The sequence below is a fragment of the Rhinatrema bivittatum genome, chromosome 4 (assembly GCF_901001135.1).
Source record: "Rhinatrema bivittatum chromosome 4, aRhiBiv1.1, whole genome shotgun sequence".
NCBI classification, from domain to species: domain Eukaryota; kingdom Metazoa; phylum Chordata; class Amphibia; order Gymnophiona; family Rhinatrematidae; genus Rhinatrema; species Rhinatrema bivittatum.
In genome coordinates this window covers 288,712,008-288,731,856 of record NC_042618.1, presented here as the reverse complement: position 1 = coordinate 288,731,856, position 19,849 = coordinate 288,712,008, and the positions used below count along the sequence as shown (strand labels likewise).

At 44.4% G+C, this 19,849-nt stretch overlaps 1 protein-coding gene across 2 annotated transcripts in view; it reads left to right on the top strand.

Annotated features, from left to right (window-relative positions):
- The window catches only part of TM7SF3 (transmembrane 7 superfamily member 3), a 186,600-nt gene that overhangs the window by 115,524 nt on the left and 51,227 nt on the right, over positions 1-19,849 (top strand). For both annotated transcript variants that reach the window (XM_029600172.1, XM_029600171.1), the window contains exon 6: positions 6,651-6,828. In XM_029600172.1, coding sequence (XP_029456032.1) covers positions 6,651-6,828 — 178 coding nt within the window. The remainder of the gene's footprint in view (positions 1-6,650; positions 6,829-19,849) is intronic.

The following is a 19,849-nucleotide window of genomic DNA, read 5'->3' as shown; positions in this document are numbered from 1 at the left end:
TTGAGGCCATCCTTAAGCATTTGAAGCATTGGCAATGACCTTGCAGATAGCTTCTTGTTCCCTGGTGGCTTGCTACTGTTTACTTCTCTCTCAGGAAGTCTATGAATCTGGAGTGAATTCCAGGGCAGGTGTGGAGCCAGCAGCCACCTTTTTGGCAGATGCAGGCTGCGATTTGGTCTGTAATTTGGCCCCAGCTTCAGTAATAGCAGCCAGGCATCACTTTATTTAAAATTTTTATATACAGACATTCATCCAGGATATCATATCGGTTCACATTGTAACATAAACTGGCGCCAGGCATGGCGCTTTACATTGAACGATTAAAACATGCGAACAAGGTATTAAAAGGGGGTGGGAGATAACATGGGAAAGTTTGCATTAAATTATATTATGACAACGTTTGAAATTATATACATATGTACAATGGAAAATGTACTTATGGCTGAGAAATTGTTCAGCTGATACAACCTCAAAGGCTAACCTTACGAAGTTGCCCTTTGAAGGCTCACTCTTGTTTGGGAAAGAGTTGGAGAAAATGGCCAATAAGCAGGGCAAGTCTCTGCGCTCCATTAGCACAAGAGGTCATGCTAGGGGATCCAAGTGTGTTTGACCCTATAGAGGAGCGACTTTTCAGCGGACACTGCCTTTCAGTAGGTCTCAGTCTTTTCGTCCCAGAGAGTCCAGGTGGGCTGCAGGCTAGAGTAGTGGAAGTTCCCAAACCTCCCAATGAAGGTGTGCCAACCCACCCCCAGGAGCAGAAGATAGTCCCCTTTTTAATCAGAGGTGGGTCAAAATCACGATGGACCAGTAGGTCTTGGAGGTGATACGAGATGGATATGCACTATAGTTTCACATTGGGACATGTTCATGGTGTCTCCTTGCTACTCCTCGCAGAAGAGGCAGGTGGTGGAGTGTACATTATCAAGGCTCCTCAGTCAGAGGGCTGTTTCCAATGCTCACATCTCAAGAAAATACAGGCCACTATTCCATTAATTTTGTTGTACCCAAGGAGGGCTCCTTTCGTCCCATATTGGATCTCAAAGGGATCAACAGTCATTTGCAAGTGGCTCATTTTTGCATGGAAACTCTGCACTTGGTGAAAATGGCTGTGCAGTCAGGAGTTTGAACTCTTCGGATCTGTCTGAGGTGTACCTGCATATTCTCATCCGGCTAGAGCAACTACGTTTTCTGCGATTCATAGTTTTGGGTTGACATAAGCTTTGAGCACTACCTTTTTGATATGGCCACCGTGCCCAGAACTTTTTTCCAAAAATGTTGGTAGTAGAGTTGAGAGGATGGGATCCTGGTACACCCGTACTTTAGATGACGAAGTCAGGCCAAGTCTCAGTGAGCCGCCTGGTGACACGCAAGGTGATCTCCAAGGAGCTCTGGTTGGGTGATGAACCTGGCCAAGAGCAGACTTCAGCCATCTCAGTTATTAGTGTATCTGTGTTAGGTTTAACATGAAACAGGGCAGAGTTTTTTCCTGCCGGAGGATCGTATTCAGAAGTTGCTGGCACAGGTGCATCTATTGATGAAAACAATACGCCCAACAGTGTGGTCCTATCTACAGGTGCTTGGATTGATGGCAGCAACCTCACAGTGGAAGTGGTTCTGTGAGTGAAGGCACACATGCGTTCTCTTCAATACCTGCTGTTCTTTGGAGCCCTAAGTCTCAGGACTATTTGATTTGGCTCCACCTGCTGAAGATTTGCTCTCAACTACAGTGGTGGTTACAAATGGATCATCCAAGAAAGGGAGTTTCCCTAAGATCACCAGACTGGCTAGTACTCGCTACAAATGCGAGCTTCCAGGTTTGGGAAACTCACTGTCAGGAACTGACAGCACAAGGGTGCTGGAATGCAGATAACTCTTGAAGCCTGGGCAGTCCAGTTGACATACTTGCAGTTTGGTGACAGATGGCAGGGTCAAGCAGTCTGGATAATGTCTGACAATGCAACTGTGGCCTACTTTAATTGGCTGGGAGGAACCAAGAGCCAGCAATGGGCAGAAATGCATCTTCAGGAGATCTCAGCCTCGCACATTGCAGGAAAAGACAACATAAGAGCAGACTTTCTCAGCAGGCAGAATCTGGACCCAAGATAATGGGTATTGTCAGACAGGGCGTTTCAGCTGATAGTGGAACGCTGGGACCTTCCTTTTCTAGATCTGCTGGTGACTTCTCGCAGTGTGAAGGTTCCTTGATTTTTCATTTGCAGGAGAGATCGAAAGTCATTGAGAATTGATGCTCTCGTGCAGGAATGGCCAGAGGACAAGCTACTGTATGCTTCTCCTCCCCTCCCCCCCCCCCTCCCATGGCCCATGTTGGGCAGAATGGTTTGGAGGGTTAGCAATGGTACTTCTGGTGGCACCAGATTGGCCCAGGAGATCAGGGTATGCAGATCTGTAGAGGCTCTTGGTAGGGTTCTCCCTCTGATTTCCTGCACACAGGGATCTGACTCTATTTTCTTATGGTATGGCCCTTGAGAGGGTTTGCTTGTTTAAGCATGGATATTCTACTGCAGTGATTGCCATCTTGTTACGAGCAAGAAAGTTCTCCCCTTCCTTAGTCTATATGCGGGCTTGGTGTGAAGATTGAGGGTTTTTCCTAGTCTGTTATAACTCTCATTTTGGAATTTTTGAAGGATGGATTGAGTAAAAGGTTGGCCCTTAATTCCTTAAAGGTGAAGGTAGGGGATCTTGCCTGTTTCAGGGGTCAGGTAAATGGTTGATCCTTGTCAGCTTATCCAGATGTGGTTTTTTTTTTTTTAAAGGAGTGAAACATCTTCATATTCCCTTGCAGTTACTGGTATCCTTGTGGAGTCTTAATCTGGTTTGGATTTTTTAGCAGGCCCTCTCCTTGTGGTTAATGACCTTGAAAAAGGGTTTTTTGTGGCAATTGACACGGACTATCTGAGCTGCACACCTTGTCTTGCAGGGAGCTGTTCCTCAGAGTGACTCCAGGGGTAATACAGTACGCAATTGATCCTTTCTTGCCAAAAGTAGTCTGATTTTCACTTGAATTGTTCCATTTCCCTGTTATCTCTGGATAGGGAAAGATGTGGAGGAATATTGCCTCTTGTGGCCTTTGGATGTTAAGAGACCTATTGTGGTATCTGGAGGTTTCTAAATCTGTCAGGAAAACTTATTGCCTGTTTGTCCTCCACAATGAAAGTAAACAGGGCGAACCAGCTTTGTGGGCTACAATAGCCTGCTGGATTAAGGAGGTAGTCGGAGCCACATGCATGGATGCTGAGCAGCCATTGTCTAATCAGGTTAGGATTCATTCTACTAGGGCTCAGGCAGTGTCATGGGCAGAGGTTAGATTGTCTCCAATCAACATTTGTCAAGCTGTGACATAGTACCTAGAAAAGGTGTGTAAGAAGGACCATCTGGATCTGGAGGGCACAGCCTTTGCACTTGTGGTGGTTGGACTATGGGCAGCCTCCTGCCATATTTAGGAGTAGCTTGGGTACATCCCACTGGTCCTGGATTTATCTGTCCAGACACTAAGAAATGAGAAATGACTACTTACCTGATAACTTCATTTTCTTTAGGACAGACAGATGAATTCAACTTCCTACCCTTGACTGCCAAATGATTGTTACGGACCCCCTTCGTGGCTGTGTACCAGTGGTTCCTGGTAAGTGTTGATTCAGTCCCTAGACTAGTGTTGATACGTTCTTTGTCTGAGTTCAGTGTTTCCTGATGACTGAGTACTGGAATAGTTATCTGTTAATCAAGTTTAATCTGGCCACATTTGGCTTTTGTAGAGAATACTGGCAGGTTGATGTCACTGCAGGGATATATATACTGTGATGTCATCTTTTTCTCCATCTCAATCTGCTGGTAGAAGTGCACAGCCCACTGGTTGTGGATTCATTTGTCTGGTCTAAAGAAAACGAATTTATCAGATAAGTAGTTGCTCATTTTTCCTCAGTGTCCATAAAGAATGCCACAGTGAGTGACTCTAAGACTGCATTTGTGGTAGGAGAATATGTTACCGATGGACATGACTTATGCTACAAGTGCCTAGGACTGGACCATGACCAGGCCAGTTGCTACAATTGTGGCCAGATCTCCACATACCCACTTCCTCCATTTCCAAAGCTCTCGATCTTTGGGTAAGTCTTTAAGAAGCTACAGTCTGTACTCTTCCCAAAGTGCAGCCTCATCTGCCTCCTCAGGAATGGAGCAGGAGCTACTCCAAAATATCTCTCCTGTTGGCACAACAGGCTGGATCCTAAGGGTCAATTACTGAGAAGCAGCATGCATTGAAGAAAGGGGTACCAGTCTGCAGGGCTGCTGGAGCATCTGAGACTGAAGAAACACAGACTCTGTATCTGCACCAATGATCCATACCTCATTGTATCAAGCCCCAGAACGTCTATCCTCTAAACCTTTGGTTATCGAAGCAGTTCAATCAATTCATCATGCTACAGAGCTTCCCATGCAGCTCTATGCAGGCTTATCAAGAGTATTAATGGGGGCAGAAGGGGATATAACCCTACGTCTGCAAATTATCCAGTGCACTTACAGCAACATGTCAATGGAGCAGGGGCTATGTCTGGAAACACCAGATCCATATGCTGTCCGGTATCCCTTATATCAAATCTTCCTCCAATCCAAATACTGAGCCCGGAAGATGTTCAAGATTCCATTTAATATCAGAGAATGTCAGCCACCAAAAGAGGTAGACATCTATCACCAACTCCACTACTTGGTCAAGAGGCTGACATGTCCTCTTACTTGGCATGGGTGGTGAAGGATAAGGAGAGTACCTTTCAATCTCTCTTCCAGAAAATCAGATATACTTCCACGAGGAGGAGTCCCTGTTTCACCAGTATGTACAGATACTTCATCAGAATCTTTGCAAGGTATCTCTAGTCCACAGCATTTTCTTACAGCAGAGTCACCAGTCAGAGGATGTCCACCAGAGGTATTCTCCTCAGTGGCGACCAAGGACCTCTCATTAACCTAGAACATCAATAAGGAAGGTGGCTAATGTTCCTTCACCTCCAGGCTCTGATGAGGGATAGACAGGTATGTTCTCAGACCGTCTTCCAGAGTTTCCAGAACATTAGTCTCCACTACTTTTCTACTCGGGATTTCTATACAGGTTGGAGAGTGCTTGGAGTGAACGTTCATAAAGACAATAATACATGTGCTAAGATCTTTGATCTCCTCCAATCTGGACACAACTTGTGGAACCAGTGGCTATACCAGTCCACAATTTCCTGCAACAACTGAAAACAATGTGGGAAAATCCCATTTCCTGTACCTCAGTTGCAAGGAAACTAGACCTCAAATATAGGATGTAAAAATCCTCTGGGTTTGGGATAGTGTAATCAGTTGGTTTACAATCTTCTCTAAAAAGAACAAAGATTTATTTATTTTTTGAATTGTTATATACTGACATTCTTACATCAGATGTAAATCATACCGGTTTACATTAAACAGAATAGCAGGAAATTTCCATAGTCTAATACAATGAACATTTCGAATTTAAATTAACAAGCGAAAAGGTAAAGAATTGGAATAAAGGTTAAATTACAGAAAAATATAAGTTTGTTTTTTTTTGTAGAAGCACAAGGGGTGCACAAAGAGGAGAGCCCCTTTGTCGCACCCCTTCGGCGCGCGGCGCCTGATGGTGAGGCACTCTTCAACCGTCGCCGGGGCTCCCAGTGACAGGGGGGGGGGGGCGTGGTCACACATCGCATCGCAGTCGTTCATTTCCCTCACCTCCTGCTGTTGGTTCCGTATCTTTTTTCCTCCTGCCATTCAGTTTGGTGTTCAGTTCTCGCGGGGGCCCAGGATGGAGGGTGGCCTCCCCGCTTGCCGGCGCCTAATGGTGAGGCGCTCTTCAACCGTCGCCTTTTTTTTTTTTTTTGTGAAGATATACTCAAATACTCCATAAGGAAAAGATCCTTTAGTTTTGCTTTCCAGAGCTGAAAATCTCAGAATAAATAAAATATAAATTAGACCATATTCTTCATCTAGTAGTGAATAATAGGTAATAGCTGGAAGTCCTTATTCTTTTCAATCTTATGAATTCTGAAATAGAATTTTGCTTGATTTAGAAAGTAGAATATTCTCTAGCTAATTGGAATTCATTTTATGATTTCATATTCTAATTTCATTAGGTGGAGGTTGCTGCAATAGAATTTCAGAAATTAGAAGCTAATAGCTGGTAGGCTTTCTTTAACTCTAATTTTTTTTTAGATGAAAGGATTATTTTTTCAGTGGTCATTATGTGCCCTGAGGTTTATAGAGCACTTTACTAGTATGGTCCTCCATTTATTATGTAGTAAAAACTAGTAGGCAGTTCATGCTGGGATTTGTCTGCTCTGCTGTCCTAACCATTTGACATTAACAAGTACGGCCTGAAGTTCACAAAGTAATCTGAACATGTTATCTGCAATAACAAATGTAAAACATTCTATCAGAACTTGCTAAAATAGGGTGTTTTTATTCCACTTATATTTTGACTTTACACATTTTGTTCAGTTTGATGCTAAGAGTGGACAGGTGTATCCATGGGAAGAGGACAGCAGGTTCTGTTTTTCCAGTCTGTATATCTGTGCAATAATTACTAGTTCTCTTGCAGTTTAAAACCCAGTAGGAACTAAACCTTGTTCCTTTTCTTCCAGCTGGTTAGTCTTGCATCCAGTGATAGAAGTACAGTGTCTTTCTCCTCCATTCCGGGCCAAGGAGTTATTTACAATGTCATTGTGTGGGACCCACTGCTGAATACATCTGCTGCTTACATACCAATCCATACATATGCCTGTAGCTTTAATGCTACTATGGACAACTGCTTTACACTTGGTAAGAACTGCATAAGAAACTAGTTCTTCATTGTAGAGACAGGAAAGTTTTTTGTTAGTGTTTATTGAGGGTGTCGTCAAGCTTATACCCTTTAAAAACCAAGATACAAGGGCAATGAACACGGCCATAAGTGCAATCTAAAGCAAAACAGTACTATATACGAACTTGATGCCAGCTTTCCTGTATCTTGTCACTTTTTATATACTTGTCTTTCTATTTCAGTTGTAACATTTTTAGAAGAAATAGTTTATATTTTACTGTGCTGCCTTTTTTGTTAAGATAACTTTGGCATGTTACAGTGCAGGGGGAAAAATATAGATTATATTGATATACAAAAAAATCGAATAAGATGAAGATAAACATGCACTGTCTAAATATAGTGTGACTTACATAATGCCAGCTGACTTTTTTAAACTAAAATCATTAAACAATGGAAATGCTACTGAGCAAAACAAATAAGAAAAGCACATCTTTGCTTGACATAATAGGAAGACTTTGCATGAAAATTCAGTTTTGAAAATTCACTTGATATAAGGATAAAAATAAACATTTAAACTTTAATAAACTCAAAATAATTGCCATTATGTACCCAAATCAAGAAAATCGGGCCTCGTATGAAAAGTAATTTCCATAGTGTACACACTTTTAATTATTTACTTATTTATTACTTACCGTATATACATTTTATATACCTTTGTTCCATGTAATGATCACAATGGTTAACAAAGTGACACAGTTACAACTCAAAGGTTGGTTACAGGGGTGGTAAGTCATAGGCAGGCATTAATATCTAGTTAAATTTCCTGATACACTATTACATATGTACATGTAATTAAAACAAAATAATTTTCACATCCTTAGTCAATGGGCTGTTTTGAGAATCTTGTTTTCTCTCATATGATTCGAATAACTTTTGTCCTCGTCTTTGTGGTTTTGTATATTCTAATGTTTTGAAGATAAATTATGTGCATTCCTGAATATAGCCATGTTTTTTAATTCACATTTAAATCTTACTATCTGGTACAATGCATAAAGTCTCAGGCAGTGAATTCCATAGCTTTGGACCCACCATGAAAAATAGTCTTATTTGCATCAAATGTGTGCTCTGTATTGTGGGAATAGTCAGTCCTTGTTTAAAAAAAAAAACAAAAACCAAACCCAATCCTAAACTACCTATTAACAGACCACAAGCCTGACCTATGCGCCATCTCCGAAACATGTTCAAACAAACTGATATTGTCCTCAACAAACAGCTCCCGACAGATCTGACATCACCTCAGTCCCAAGGAAAAACAAGAGGTGGCCTTGCTCAAAAAGGTCTAGATGCTGGCAAGCATGAGATCCGTGCTGCATACAAGATCTTTGACACTGCCTCTAGAGTCTCTCTGTAGCAGGAATAAGTGCAAGAAGATGGGCCTGGCTCAAGTCTTCAGACCTCAGACCAGAAGTACAGGATAGGTTAGCTGACTTACCCTGTGCTGGGGATAATCATTTCGGAGAAAAGATTCAAGAAACAGTTGCGCAGCTCAAGGACCACCATGAGACTCTCCGCCAACTCTCTTTAGTACCTTATGATTACTCTTCCTCTTCCAATAGATCTTTCAGAAGAGACTCCGAGGCCTGCATATAAACCAAGGAGATATTACCATCCGGCTTCCAAAGGTCGTCCCTCTAGGCCATAACAAGGCCAATCCAGACAACCTCAGACCCAAGACTCAGCCGGCCCAGCAACTGGATTTTGACTCCTTCCTGGAGAGCAGTGCCCAGTCTCCTCTTCCTTCTATACCAGTAGGAGGTTGATTGTTCCACTTCACCAGCATGTGGCACACGGTCACGACAGATCAGTGGGTACTAGCTGTAGTGACTCAAGGTTACCACCTCAACTTCCTCACCGTTCCACCGGATTTCCCACCTCAGCTGACGTGAGAAACATCTGACCATTCTCACCTTCTCAATCAGGAAGTTTCCATCCTCCAAGTCCCAGGCAATAGAACCAGTACCCTTCTCCCAGCAGGGCCAAGGATTCTATTCCCAGTATTTTCTAATCCCAAAAAAGTCAGGTGGTGTTCGCCCAATACTGGACCTTCGCGCATTAAACAAATACCTACAAAGAGAGAAGTTCAAGATGGTGACCTTGGGTTCTCTACTTCCCCCTTCTGCAAAGGGAAGACTGGCTCTGCTCTCTAGACCTCCAGGACGTTTACACGCACATCTCAATCACTCGGTCACATCGCAGATTCCTGCGGCTCCTAGTAGGCCCAAAGCACTTCCAGTATCAAGTGTTGCCATTCGGCCTAGCATCTGCCCCACGAGTCTTCACAAAGTGTCTCATCATGGTAGCAGCCTATCTCAGGACTCCAGGTGTCCACGTTTACCTGTATCTCGACGATTGGTTGATCAGGGCTTCCACTCATCAGACTGCGCTGACGTCCCTATGTCTGACTTTACATATCCTGATCTCCCTAAGGTTCCTCAAACTATCCAAAATCCAGGCTAGTTCCATCTTAAACCCTGTCATTCATAGGGGCCAACTTGAACACTTTAAAAGCAAAAACCTTCCTACCCCAGAATCAGGCTCTCACTTGCTTCTCTGGCCCAACTGCAGTCTCGACAACACTCAACTGCATGTCACTTTCTGATCTTACTGGGTGATATGGCCCGCCTTGCCATGAGAGTATTGCAGTGGATTCAGTCTTCTCAGCCAATGCCCACCCTTGTCCACATCACCAACCAGCTCCGCTTCTCGCTGGCTTGGTGGATAAACCAGTCTTCAAGGCCTTCCATTTCAGGTTGCAGTACCTCAAATAACCTTGACAACAGATGCCTCCAACCTCGGCTGGGGTGCACAAGTTGCAAACCTGAAAACTCAGGGCATCTGGTCTCCAAAGGAAGCAAAACACCAGATAAATTTCCTAGAGCTTCATGCAATCAGATATGCTCTCAGGGTCTTTCAGGATTACCTCACCAACAAGGTCATCCTGATTCAGACAACCAGGTGGCCATGTGGTACATCAACAAGCAAAGGGGAACGGGCTCCTATCTCCTGTGTCAGGAAGCTGCACAGATATGGGCGGAGGCCCTTTCCCACTAGATGTGCCTCAGGGTGGGAGTGAACAATGTGTTGGCAGACAAGCTGAGTCGCACTTTTCAACCACACAAGAGGTGCCTCAACCCCACAGTAGCAGACTCAATATTCAAACGCTGGGGTTACCCTCATAAAAACCTCTTTGTGTCAATCCACAACCGCAAAGTAAAAAACTTCTGCTCTCACTTGAAGTCAAGAGACGCTTTCTCCCTCTCGTGAAGTTGCGAAAGGACAGGGGATTGATTGATAGCCCCTCACTGGCCACACCAGGTGTGGTTTCCAATACTTCAGGATCTATCAATTCGCCAGCACATTGCTCTGGGGAAGGATCCGCTTCTGACCACTCAGAATGACTGCCTACGTCACCCCAACCTCCAGGCCCTATCTCTGACTGCCTGGATGTGGAAAGTTAATTCTTCAACCTCAACCTTTCAGAGCCGGTTTCCCATGTCCTGGTAGCTTCTCGAAAGCCTTCCCCAAGAAACACTTATCGCTATAAATGGAACAGGTTTACAGTATGGTGTACTTCCATGTCCATCGACACCCCCCCCCCCCCCCTCCCTTCACTTGTTCCACAGCAAAGTTTCTGGACTATCTCTGGCACCTGTCAGTCAGGCCTGAAAACTTTCTCTATCAGGGTGTATGTCAATGCAGTGGCCGCCTTCCATAAAGGTTTCGGATGTACTTATTTCAGTACAACCCCTGGTAATATGCTTTTTGAGGGGCTTGCTGCACCTAAAACCTCCATTATGCCTCTGGCCCCTTCATGGGACCTTAATGTGCTTTTGGGGGCAGCTCATGAAACCGCCGTTTGAGCCTCTCCAATCCTGTGACTTCTGCTATCTCACCTGGAAGGTGATTTTTCTTCTGGCGATCTGCTCGCAGAGTTAGTGAGTTACAGGCATTAGTCACCTACCCGCCTTACACTAAACGTCTGCATGACAGGGTAGTACTCCGCACTCACCCTAAGTTTTTGGTTTTTTTGTTTTTTTTGCCTAAGGTAGAATCGGAGTTTCATATTAATCAATCCATTATACTACCCATTTTCTTTCTCAGGCCCCATTCTAATCCAGGAGAACAGGCTCTGCATACTCTAGACCAGGGGTCGGGAACCCATGGCTCGCGAGCCAGATATGGCTCTTTTGAGGGCTGCACCTGGCTCGCAGACAGTCGCCACACTTTCCCGCTGACCCAGCTGCTCCCCGGTCCTCCTCCGCCCGGGCTTAAAATGCTGTCAGCCCGGGCGGAACGCGGCAGGACAGCTGGAGTCAGCGGCACCGGCGTGCTCTCTTCGCGCCCCCCCCCCCCTCGCGGACCGGAAGAGGAAGTGGAGAGTATCGGGTGCCTGCGCGGCAAGAAGAGGCCACGCTAGTGCGCTCGGCATCGGCCCGAAGAAAAGAAGACTGCAGCGCGGCTCGGAGGAAAATGAAGAGCTTCAACCGCGGCCGATGGGACTCCGCCTCCACGAGGGCTGAAAATGAAGAGGTTAGGGTTGGGAGGAGGCTGCTGCTGCTGCCGCAAGTTCCCGGGGTGGGGGTGGGGGAGAGAGAGTGAATGAGCGAGCAAGCTGTGTTTGCTCGCTCATTCACTCTCTCTCTCCCCCACCCCCGGGAAATCGCGGCAGCAGCAGCAGCCTCCTCCCAACGCTAACCTCTTCATTTTCAGCCCTCGCGGAGGCGGAGTCCCATCGGCCACGGTTGAACCTCTTCATTTTCCTCCGAGCCCCGCTGCAGTCTTCTTTTCTTCGGGCCGATGCCGAGCGCACTAGCGTGGCCTCTTCTTGCCGCGCAGGCACCCGATACTCTCCACTTCCTCTTCCGGGCCACAGGGGGGGGGGGGGGGGCGCGCCTGTGTGTGTGTGTGTGTGTGTGTGTGTGTGTGTGTGTGTGTGTGAGTGAGAGTTTGCATGTATGTGAATGATTGAGAGCCTGTACATGTGAGAGTATGTCTGTGATTGAGAGCCTGCCTGTGAGAGAGAGAGAGAGCATGAATGTAAGTTTACCATTGGGAACCTGTATGTGTAAGTTTGTGATTGAAAACCTGTTTGTGTGAAAGAGTGTGTGTATGATTGAGATCCTTTGTGTGTGAGAGAAATCATGTGTATGTATGATTAAGAGCCTGTGTGTATAAGTAAGAGAGAGATCATGTGTGTCTGTGTGTGATTGAGAGCTGATTTAGGTGATGGAGCATGTGAGTATGTGATTGAGAGCCTGTGTTTAAATGAGAGAGAGAGACCATGTGTGTCTGTGTGTGATTGAGAGCTGATTTAGGTGAGGGAGCATGTGAGTATGTGATTGAGAGCCTGTGGGTAAATGAGAGAAAGAGAGGACATGTTTGTAAGCATGTGAATGAGAGTCTGTGTGAGAGAAAGACAGCATGTATTTGTGATTGAAAGCCTGTGTGTGTGTGTAAGTGTGAAAAGATAGACAGCATGTGTGTAAATGTGTAATTAAGAGCCTATATAAGTGAGTGAGAAAAAACATGTGTATGTGAGTACTGAGAGCATGTGTGTATAGGTGTGACATTGAGAGCCAGTGTGAGAGAGCGCGCTGGTATGTGACTGAGAGAGGAGAAAGTTCCAAGCAAACCACCCCACCACCTGCTAATTCAGAACAATCTCAGGACACCTGGATATCAAACGTTCCCAGGTATGCAGAGCAAAAAAATTTTTGTATCCTTATTATTTTTCATTACTGGGTCTTTGTGTCTGCTATTTTGAAATATTTTGTTGGTATCTGGAAATGTTTTATGTGTTTTTAATTATTGGATATTCCACTCATTAGCTGTTTCGAAATATGTTCTTTTTGTTAGTACAGTTTTACTGCTGATTTTATATTTCTTGATTTGTTTTATAAGGATGGGTGATGTTTCTTTTTTCCTTTGTTACACTGCATACAGAGACTCTGGCTTGTTGCAGTTTCCAATTCATTTTTTTCTGCATGCTTCTTGTTATGCCTTTTGGTCTCTTTATTCTGTTAGGTGAGGGACAGCACGTGATTCAGGTGAGGTTTTCTGCTGGCGTGTAGTTTCTGTGTAGGACTCTATAGCAGCCTGACTTGGTCCGTTTTCCTAATAGGAGATGTATTGGTGTCTTAAGGCCTGGTGTAATATTTTCAGAGACTTATTGTACTTTAAAAGTGTGATCTTACATAAAATGCACACATTTACTTATATTTAGTTTTAAACATATTGTATGGCTCTCATGGAATTACATTTTAAAATATGTGGCGTTTATGGCTCTCTCAGCCAAAAAGGTTCCTGACCCCTGCTCTAGACTGTAAACATGCTCTAGCCATCTACCTAGACCGTACAGCCACCCACAAAGTCCACTCAATTGTTTGTCTCTTTTGATACCATCAAATTGGGGAAAGCAGACCCTCTCCTCCTGGTTAGCAGACTGTATTTCCTTTTGCTATCAGCAGGCAGGCATTCCGCTCCAAGACCTTGTCAAAGCACACTCTTATCAGGGCCATGGCAACCTCAGTAGCACACCTCCGCTCAGTGCCACTTACTGACATCTGTAAAGCTGCTACCTGGAGCTCTCTCCATACCTTTGCAGCCCATTATTTCTAGCAGACCCCCCCCCCCCACAAGCTCAACATGAACTCAACCATCAAAAAGAGTGCAGCAAACCTAGCAAGTCATTCATAAATAGTGTGATTATGAGCAATACTGTAAATAACAGCTAATAAATGCTTGTCCGTAAGGCACAAATTCTCCCAGCAACAGTGCCAGAACCGCACCAGTGGCGCGTAGATGAGAATACAGGCAACAGCCTAAATCAGGATTCCGGAGGGCTCCTCAACCCATATCCACAGAGGCGGAAACAGTATCAGATATCTGGCGCCGGAGTCTCCTACCGCCCTTGGCAGCGCGCTGCCACCGTGGGGTGGTATCCATTTTAGCTGGTGGCGCTGTCTATTTTGGAGCCTGAAAGGTGATATCCAGGTGTGCTTGCTTGAAGGCCTCCACCGCTTCCGTCACTGATTTGATCCGATACGTGGTGCCCTGCACTTGGAATTGTAATCCAAAAGGAAATGTCCATCTGTAGCGGATAGAAGAAGAGCGTAGACTAGCAGTGACTTCACGGAGATCGTATCGCCGCTTAAGTGTTGCTGGGGCCAGATCCTGGTAGATGGAAATGGCATGATTATTCCACTTAACTTCCTTTAAATTGCGAGTGGCCTCAGAGACCTGATTTTTCTGGAGGAAGCTATGGAAGCAGAGGACAATGTCTCTAGGGCGCTGGTCACTTCTGGGCCCCAAAGCCCGGTGCGCCCTCTCCAAGCGGATCTCTGACGGCTGCGCTGGTGAGTTAGGCGGACCCGCATTCGCGAGGGAAAGAACATGCGCACAAATCTGTTGCGCAGTAAGAGTAGCGTCCTCATACTCCCCCGTGTCCGGTACGCCCCTAATCCGTATGTTGCATAGTCTGCTACGGTTCTCAAGATCTTCAAGTTTATCCTGAAGAGCCCCAAGTTCACTGTGGAATGTTAGCTGCTGGGAGTTTAGGGCATTAAGAGCCTCTCCATGGCCTTCCACCCTGATATCAATGTCATCCACCCTGTGGCCCAGAGCAGCAATCTTCCTTGATATCGGCCACAGCCGCCATTATATCTGCTTTGTCCCTTTTCATGTCTGCCCGGAGTGTGATAAACCATTCCCTAATTTCATCTCGGGAGAGTTGTGCCGGCACTGGTGGTGATTCTGCGCTTACCCCCGAGTCAGCCCCCGTTTCCGCCGCCGCATGATCAGACTCCATTTCGGGTGCCGCACGGCCGCCATCTTCCAGGCCCGAGGGGAGCACTGCCTTCTCAAACAAACTGCCGCAAATCGGCGGTTTTTCGTTTCGCTGCCATCTCCAGGTGTGCCGGGCTGCTAACAAGCGCTGCAGGTAAAGAATTTAGCCGAAAAAGCTGGCGTAATCAGCGTTTGCCGGGGTTTGTTTGCTTGTGGGGAGCGGAGCTCTGCATTCAGGCGACTGCTCTCATCCGATGCGCAACAGCGCCCCCCAGCCCATTATTTCTTAGACGGGGCTAGCAGAGAAGATTCCATCTTCGGCCAGTCTGTCCTACACAACTTATTTGCCAATTAATGTACCAACAGCCTTCCACAGACTCATCAGGGTTCAGGATGCCCTTTTAAACAAATTTTCACCCCAGTTGTGTCTGCATGTCTTTGGGTACATTGCTTGGGCATCCTTAGCTCTGTACTCACCCATATGTGAGGACTACCATGCTGCTTGTCCTGTGAGAAAGCAGAGTTGCTTACCTGTAACAGGTGTTATCACAGAACAGCAGGATGTTAGTCCTCACGAAACCCGCCCGCCACCCCGCAGTGTTGGGTTCGTTTACGTTTTCTTATTTTTTGAATGTACTTTTACTATAAGATGAGACTGAAGGGGGACCCCTGCTAGATGCAGGGTTGGTGCTATGCTGGGCATGCCCAGTATGTGCCAGTCAAAGTTCTAGAAACTTTGACAAGTGTTCCGTGATTGGGCTCCATCCTGATTTCACCCATATGTGAGGACTAACATCCTGCTGTCCTGTGAGAACACCTGTTACAGGTAAGCAACTCTGCTTTCTGAGACCCACTCTTATAAGAATCTCCATGTTAACCTATTTTATGATGGCATACCAAGCCTTAAAAACCACTTTTTATTTTTAAAGAAACTTTAAAAAGATTTACAGTGGTAATTCTCTTCAGATAGGTCAGTTAGCAGCCTTGTGATGGGGTAGGATCATGAACAGAGGCAGTAGAGGGAATGTCAAACATGGTGTATTTTTTTAATCTTCTTGCAAACTTTGATATTATATCAAATATATAATCCCCAGTCAGCACCATAGCTATATGGATTTGACTGATTACTTGTATCAGTTCCGACCCTTCAGAATAGAAATCTGTGACCTAGGCAGTTCAGAGTCTGTGTGTTGCTGTATTGGGCTCTGTGACTAGATGAGGGAGATTAAAGGGGCACAAGTTGGAAAAATTGAAATAGATGCTGTGATTATATGCATTCCATTAAATATGACATGTTACTTAAACTTCTCAAATGTTTTCCCACTTTGCAAGATTTGCTATTTTTTTTTTCTGTCGACAAGCAGGGCTGAAATAGTTATGATGTGGGCAAACTCATCTGGTGCTGAATAGATTTGCCTTTTCTAGCTAATAGAACTTTTGCTCTGAGCATGTGCAGAAGTTCTTGCATGGGCACTGCCTCATGAACCCATCAGTCATCTATTTTTTATTTTTTTGTCTGAAGTATAGCACAGATATGTACTCTTCTGTGTTTTTTTTTTCTCCAGAGTTTTTAAAATTTTCAACACTTTGGGGGGGGTTGCTGAGGCAGCAAGACAACAAACAGCATTTCAGTGTTAAATATGAGCTCCAAGAAACCACACTCAGAGGCTTTAAGTTCTGCAAGTGTAGTAAAGAGATTTCACTGATGGCCAGTGTCTTGGGCCTGACACGACATGCCTAACTGGGTTGTGGTGACATCTGACCACAGTGGTAACAAAGCTTGGAAGCTGGAGGAGTTGTGCAGGTTGGTAAAGATGCACAGCCGATCCAGAGTGGAGCTTCTTCTAGGTCCTCATGTACAGAGTTGATCAGAAGCTCCTCCAGCAGAGCTTTCCCCACTTCAGAGTAGGCCTTGGGCTGCTTCACCTTATTGGTGTCGAGTAAAGTGTAAAAGCTCAGGAGTCCATTATCCCCTCATGGGCCCTGCAGGGCTCAGCACCATTCATCAGAGCCAGAGATGCAGTTGGTGCCAGTCGAATAATAGAAAGCTCTGGTGCTAGTGGTGCCATTAATGCACGGAACCTCTGCACCATCAGCACACCAATTTCCGATGACTCAAACCCTGATACCAGCAACACATCAAGCCTAGACACTGTTGATGCATCCACCCTTGATACTGTTGACATGTTGAGCCACATTTTTTTTCAGAACTGAGAAACTTCTCCATACCAGCCTGACCAACTTTTTTGCATTTTTTGTTTTATCATTTTTTCTATTTTCTTTTTGTATTTTTCTTAGCTTGCTCATGTTCTTTCTTTCTTATTTTTCATGTTTTGATTTCGCTTATTTAACTTTTACTCTTTTGCCATTTAGTTTCTCTTCCCCCACCTCCATCTGTCCCCTCCACTTCCTCATTCTCTGTCCTCTTTGCCTTTTCCCCTCCCCAACCTCACTACTTTTCCTCCAGCAGGCAACAGCTATGATCTTAGGTATGTACTTTCTGGCAGATACTCCTTCCAGGCTGAGGCATGAGGGGGTGGTAACTCTTCCTGGGATGTGGAACACCACAATGGCTATTCCGATGTCCAGTTTCTGCTGTACAGTGAGCAGTCCTCCTTGCCCCCTCCCCAAATGGTATCATTACAGTAGAAGCAGCTCCTCTCCATGGCCCCCCAAAAGACACATGGCTAAGCCATGGCATGCTTACAGTGATGTTGCTACATTCTGGCAACTCCGTCCCTCCTGAGCTTGCAGTGCCTCCATGGCATCGAGACTCCATAGCATATTCATTTTTTTTCTTTGAGGCAGCCAGTGTGCCCCCCCCCCCCCCCCCCCCAGAATTATTCAAGCCTTCCAGTTTGCTCACCCCTGTGTTAGGCACAGCTGGTAGCCATAGCCTTATCTGATATTTGCAAAGCTGCAACTTGGTTGTCAACTCACACCTTCACATCCCTTTACTGTCTGGATAATCTATCAAGAAGTAATAGTAAATTTGGACAAGCAGTTTTGCACAGCCTGTTCACCGAATAGTCTACTCTCCATGGTAGAGTCCGGGAGGCTTTTTCGGTAACTGCTCCATGGCTGCCCTCAGCTTGGGATTCCATGTATCATTTATTTGTTTGTTTTTCTATACTGACATTCAATTCAGAATATCACATTGGTTTACACAGAACAGAATTGTCATCAAATACACTTGAGGACAGAATACAATAAAACAGTTAACATTAAATATGAAATTAAAAAACATAGATTGAATAATTAGACCTATAAACAGGAACCTATTGTTCTAAAACATTCTATGTACCTAAAGAAAAAAGGAAATTGTAGAATGGAGATGTTACACATTAAATTTGTTTGGGGAAAGCTTTAAAAAAAAAAAAAAAAAAAAAGCACCACGTTTTAAGGCTTTTTCTAAAGGAAGATGTAGAGGGGTCAGTTCTTAGAGAAGATGGTAGAGAGTTCCATAAATTTGGACCTATTATAGAAGCAGCCTGGTTCCTAGTGGATGTTTTGTGAATTTCTTTGTTGGAAGAAATTGACAGTAACCCTGTGAATGGAGATTTCTAGTGGAAATACATTGATAAAGGGGTTTTTGTAACCAAGAGGAGTAATCATTATACAAAGCTTTATGAACAAGCATAATGATCTTGTACTGTGACCTGAATGAAATGGGAAGCCAATGTAACTGCTTAAGAATTGGTGTAATATGCTCAAATTTTCTACAATTTAAGGATCTTGCGGCAGTGTTTTGTAGCAGCCGAAGGGGTTTAATGGTGGCCGCTGGCAAGCCTATTAAAATGGAGTTGTAATAGGCTAATTTTGCGAAAAGTAAGGATTGTAGAACTGTTCTAAAGTCTGGGGGGTGAAGTAAAGGCTAAGCCCTGCTTGTTGGTGGAGAAAGCAAGTTTGCTTACCATAAACTGTGTTCTCCATAGACAGAGTTAATTAGCCATGCTTAATACCTGCCTACCTTCTCTGAGAGTGGACTGTCTAGTTCAAGCTAAGATCAAAAAATTGAGGCCCATGTGAAACTCCGCACATACTCAGAGCAAAAGCTCTATGAGCTAGAAAAGGGTCTCTTTGGTTCCATCAGATGACATCACCCACATGTCATAGCTAATTCATCCTACTGTGCAAAGAACACTATTTATAGTAAAAACTTTTGTACATAGCAGGTATCTGCCTGGCTATGGTTACCCATATCTTGAGCATACTGACATGGAAAACAGTGTTATAAAACAATGTTTGTTACATCTGGTTAAAAGGGAAGCCAGCCCACAAATTACTGGCAAGTAGTAATTGAAATAATTGTAGTCAAATTGCTTCACAGGCACAAAATATGTATTCTAATCTAGGTGAATCTTTAGTCGTATGAAGGTTTAATATACAATAGAGTAGCCAATTTGAGGACCACTTGCTATATATATTATAGAAATACCAAATAGATATAAAGCATATTGTGCTTGAATTGTTTCTGGCCTAATAATGCTTGACACATTATATAAATCATGCATGGTATCTATGTATGTTGAAAAACTTAATTTAGAAATGCATGTTCATAGTACCCCATGTTTGTTTTATTTTAAACAGTTTTATATACCGTTGCACGGACGAATCCATCTCTGTGGTTTACAGTTAATCAGTTTGCGGAATAAACAGAAAAAGAAAATTACAATAATATTATAAATATCTATTCTAAATGACTAAAATCTAAAACTATTAAGTACAAAAAGTAAAAACAAAAGATTAAAGACCTAGCTAAAAAATATATCTGCTCCTGTGCTTAATTCCCATTCGCATACGCTTGCTGGAACAACCATGTTTCCCTGTACATACCAGGATCATTCCAGACGGTGGGTTATGTTCCATGTCCAGCAGATGGAGTCAGAACACAAAATTCCCAGGGGAGGAACCATATAACCACGCCTCCCCTGTAACAGCTCTCGAACTGGGCCGGGGGCATTCTTCAATCTACTTTGTGGTTCCCAAGAAGGAAGGTACTTTTCGTCCTATCCTGGACCTCAAGCAGGTCAACCAGTCCCTCAGAGTTCCTCGTTTCCGCATGGAGACACTCCGTTCAGTGTTAGTGGCAGTTCATCCAGGAGAATTCTTGGCTTCGTTGGATCTCACGGAGGCGTATTCTCACGTACCAATTTGTCAAGCTCATCAGCGTTACCTACGGTTCAAAATTTTGGG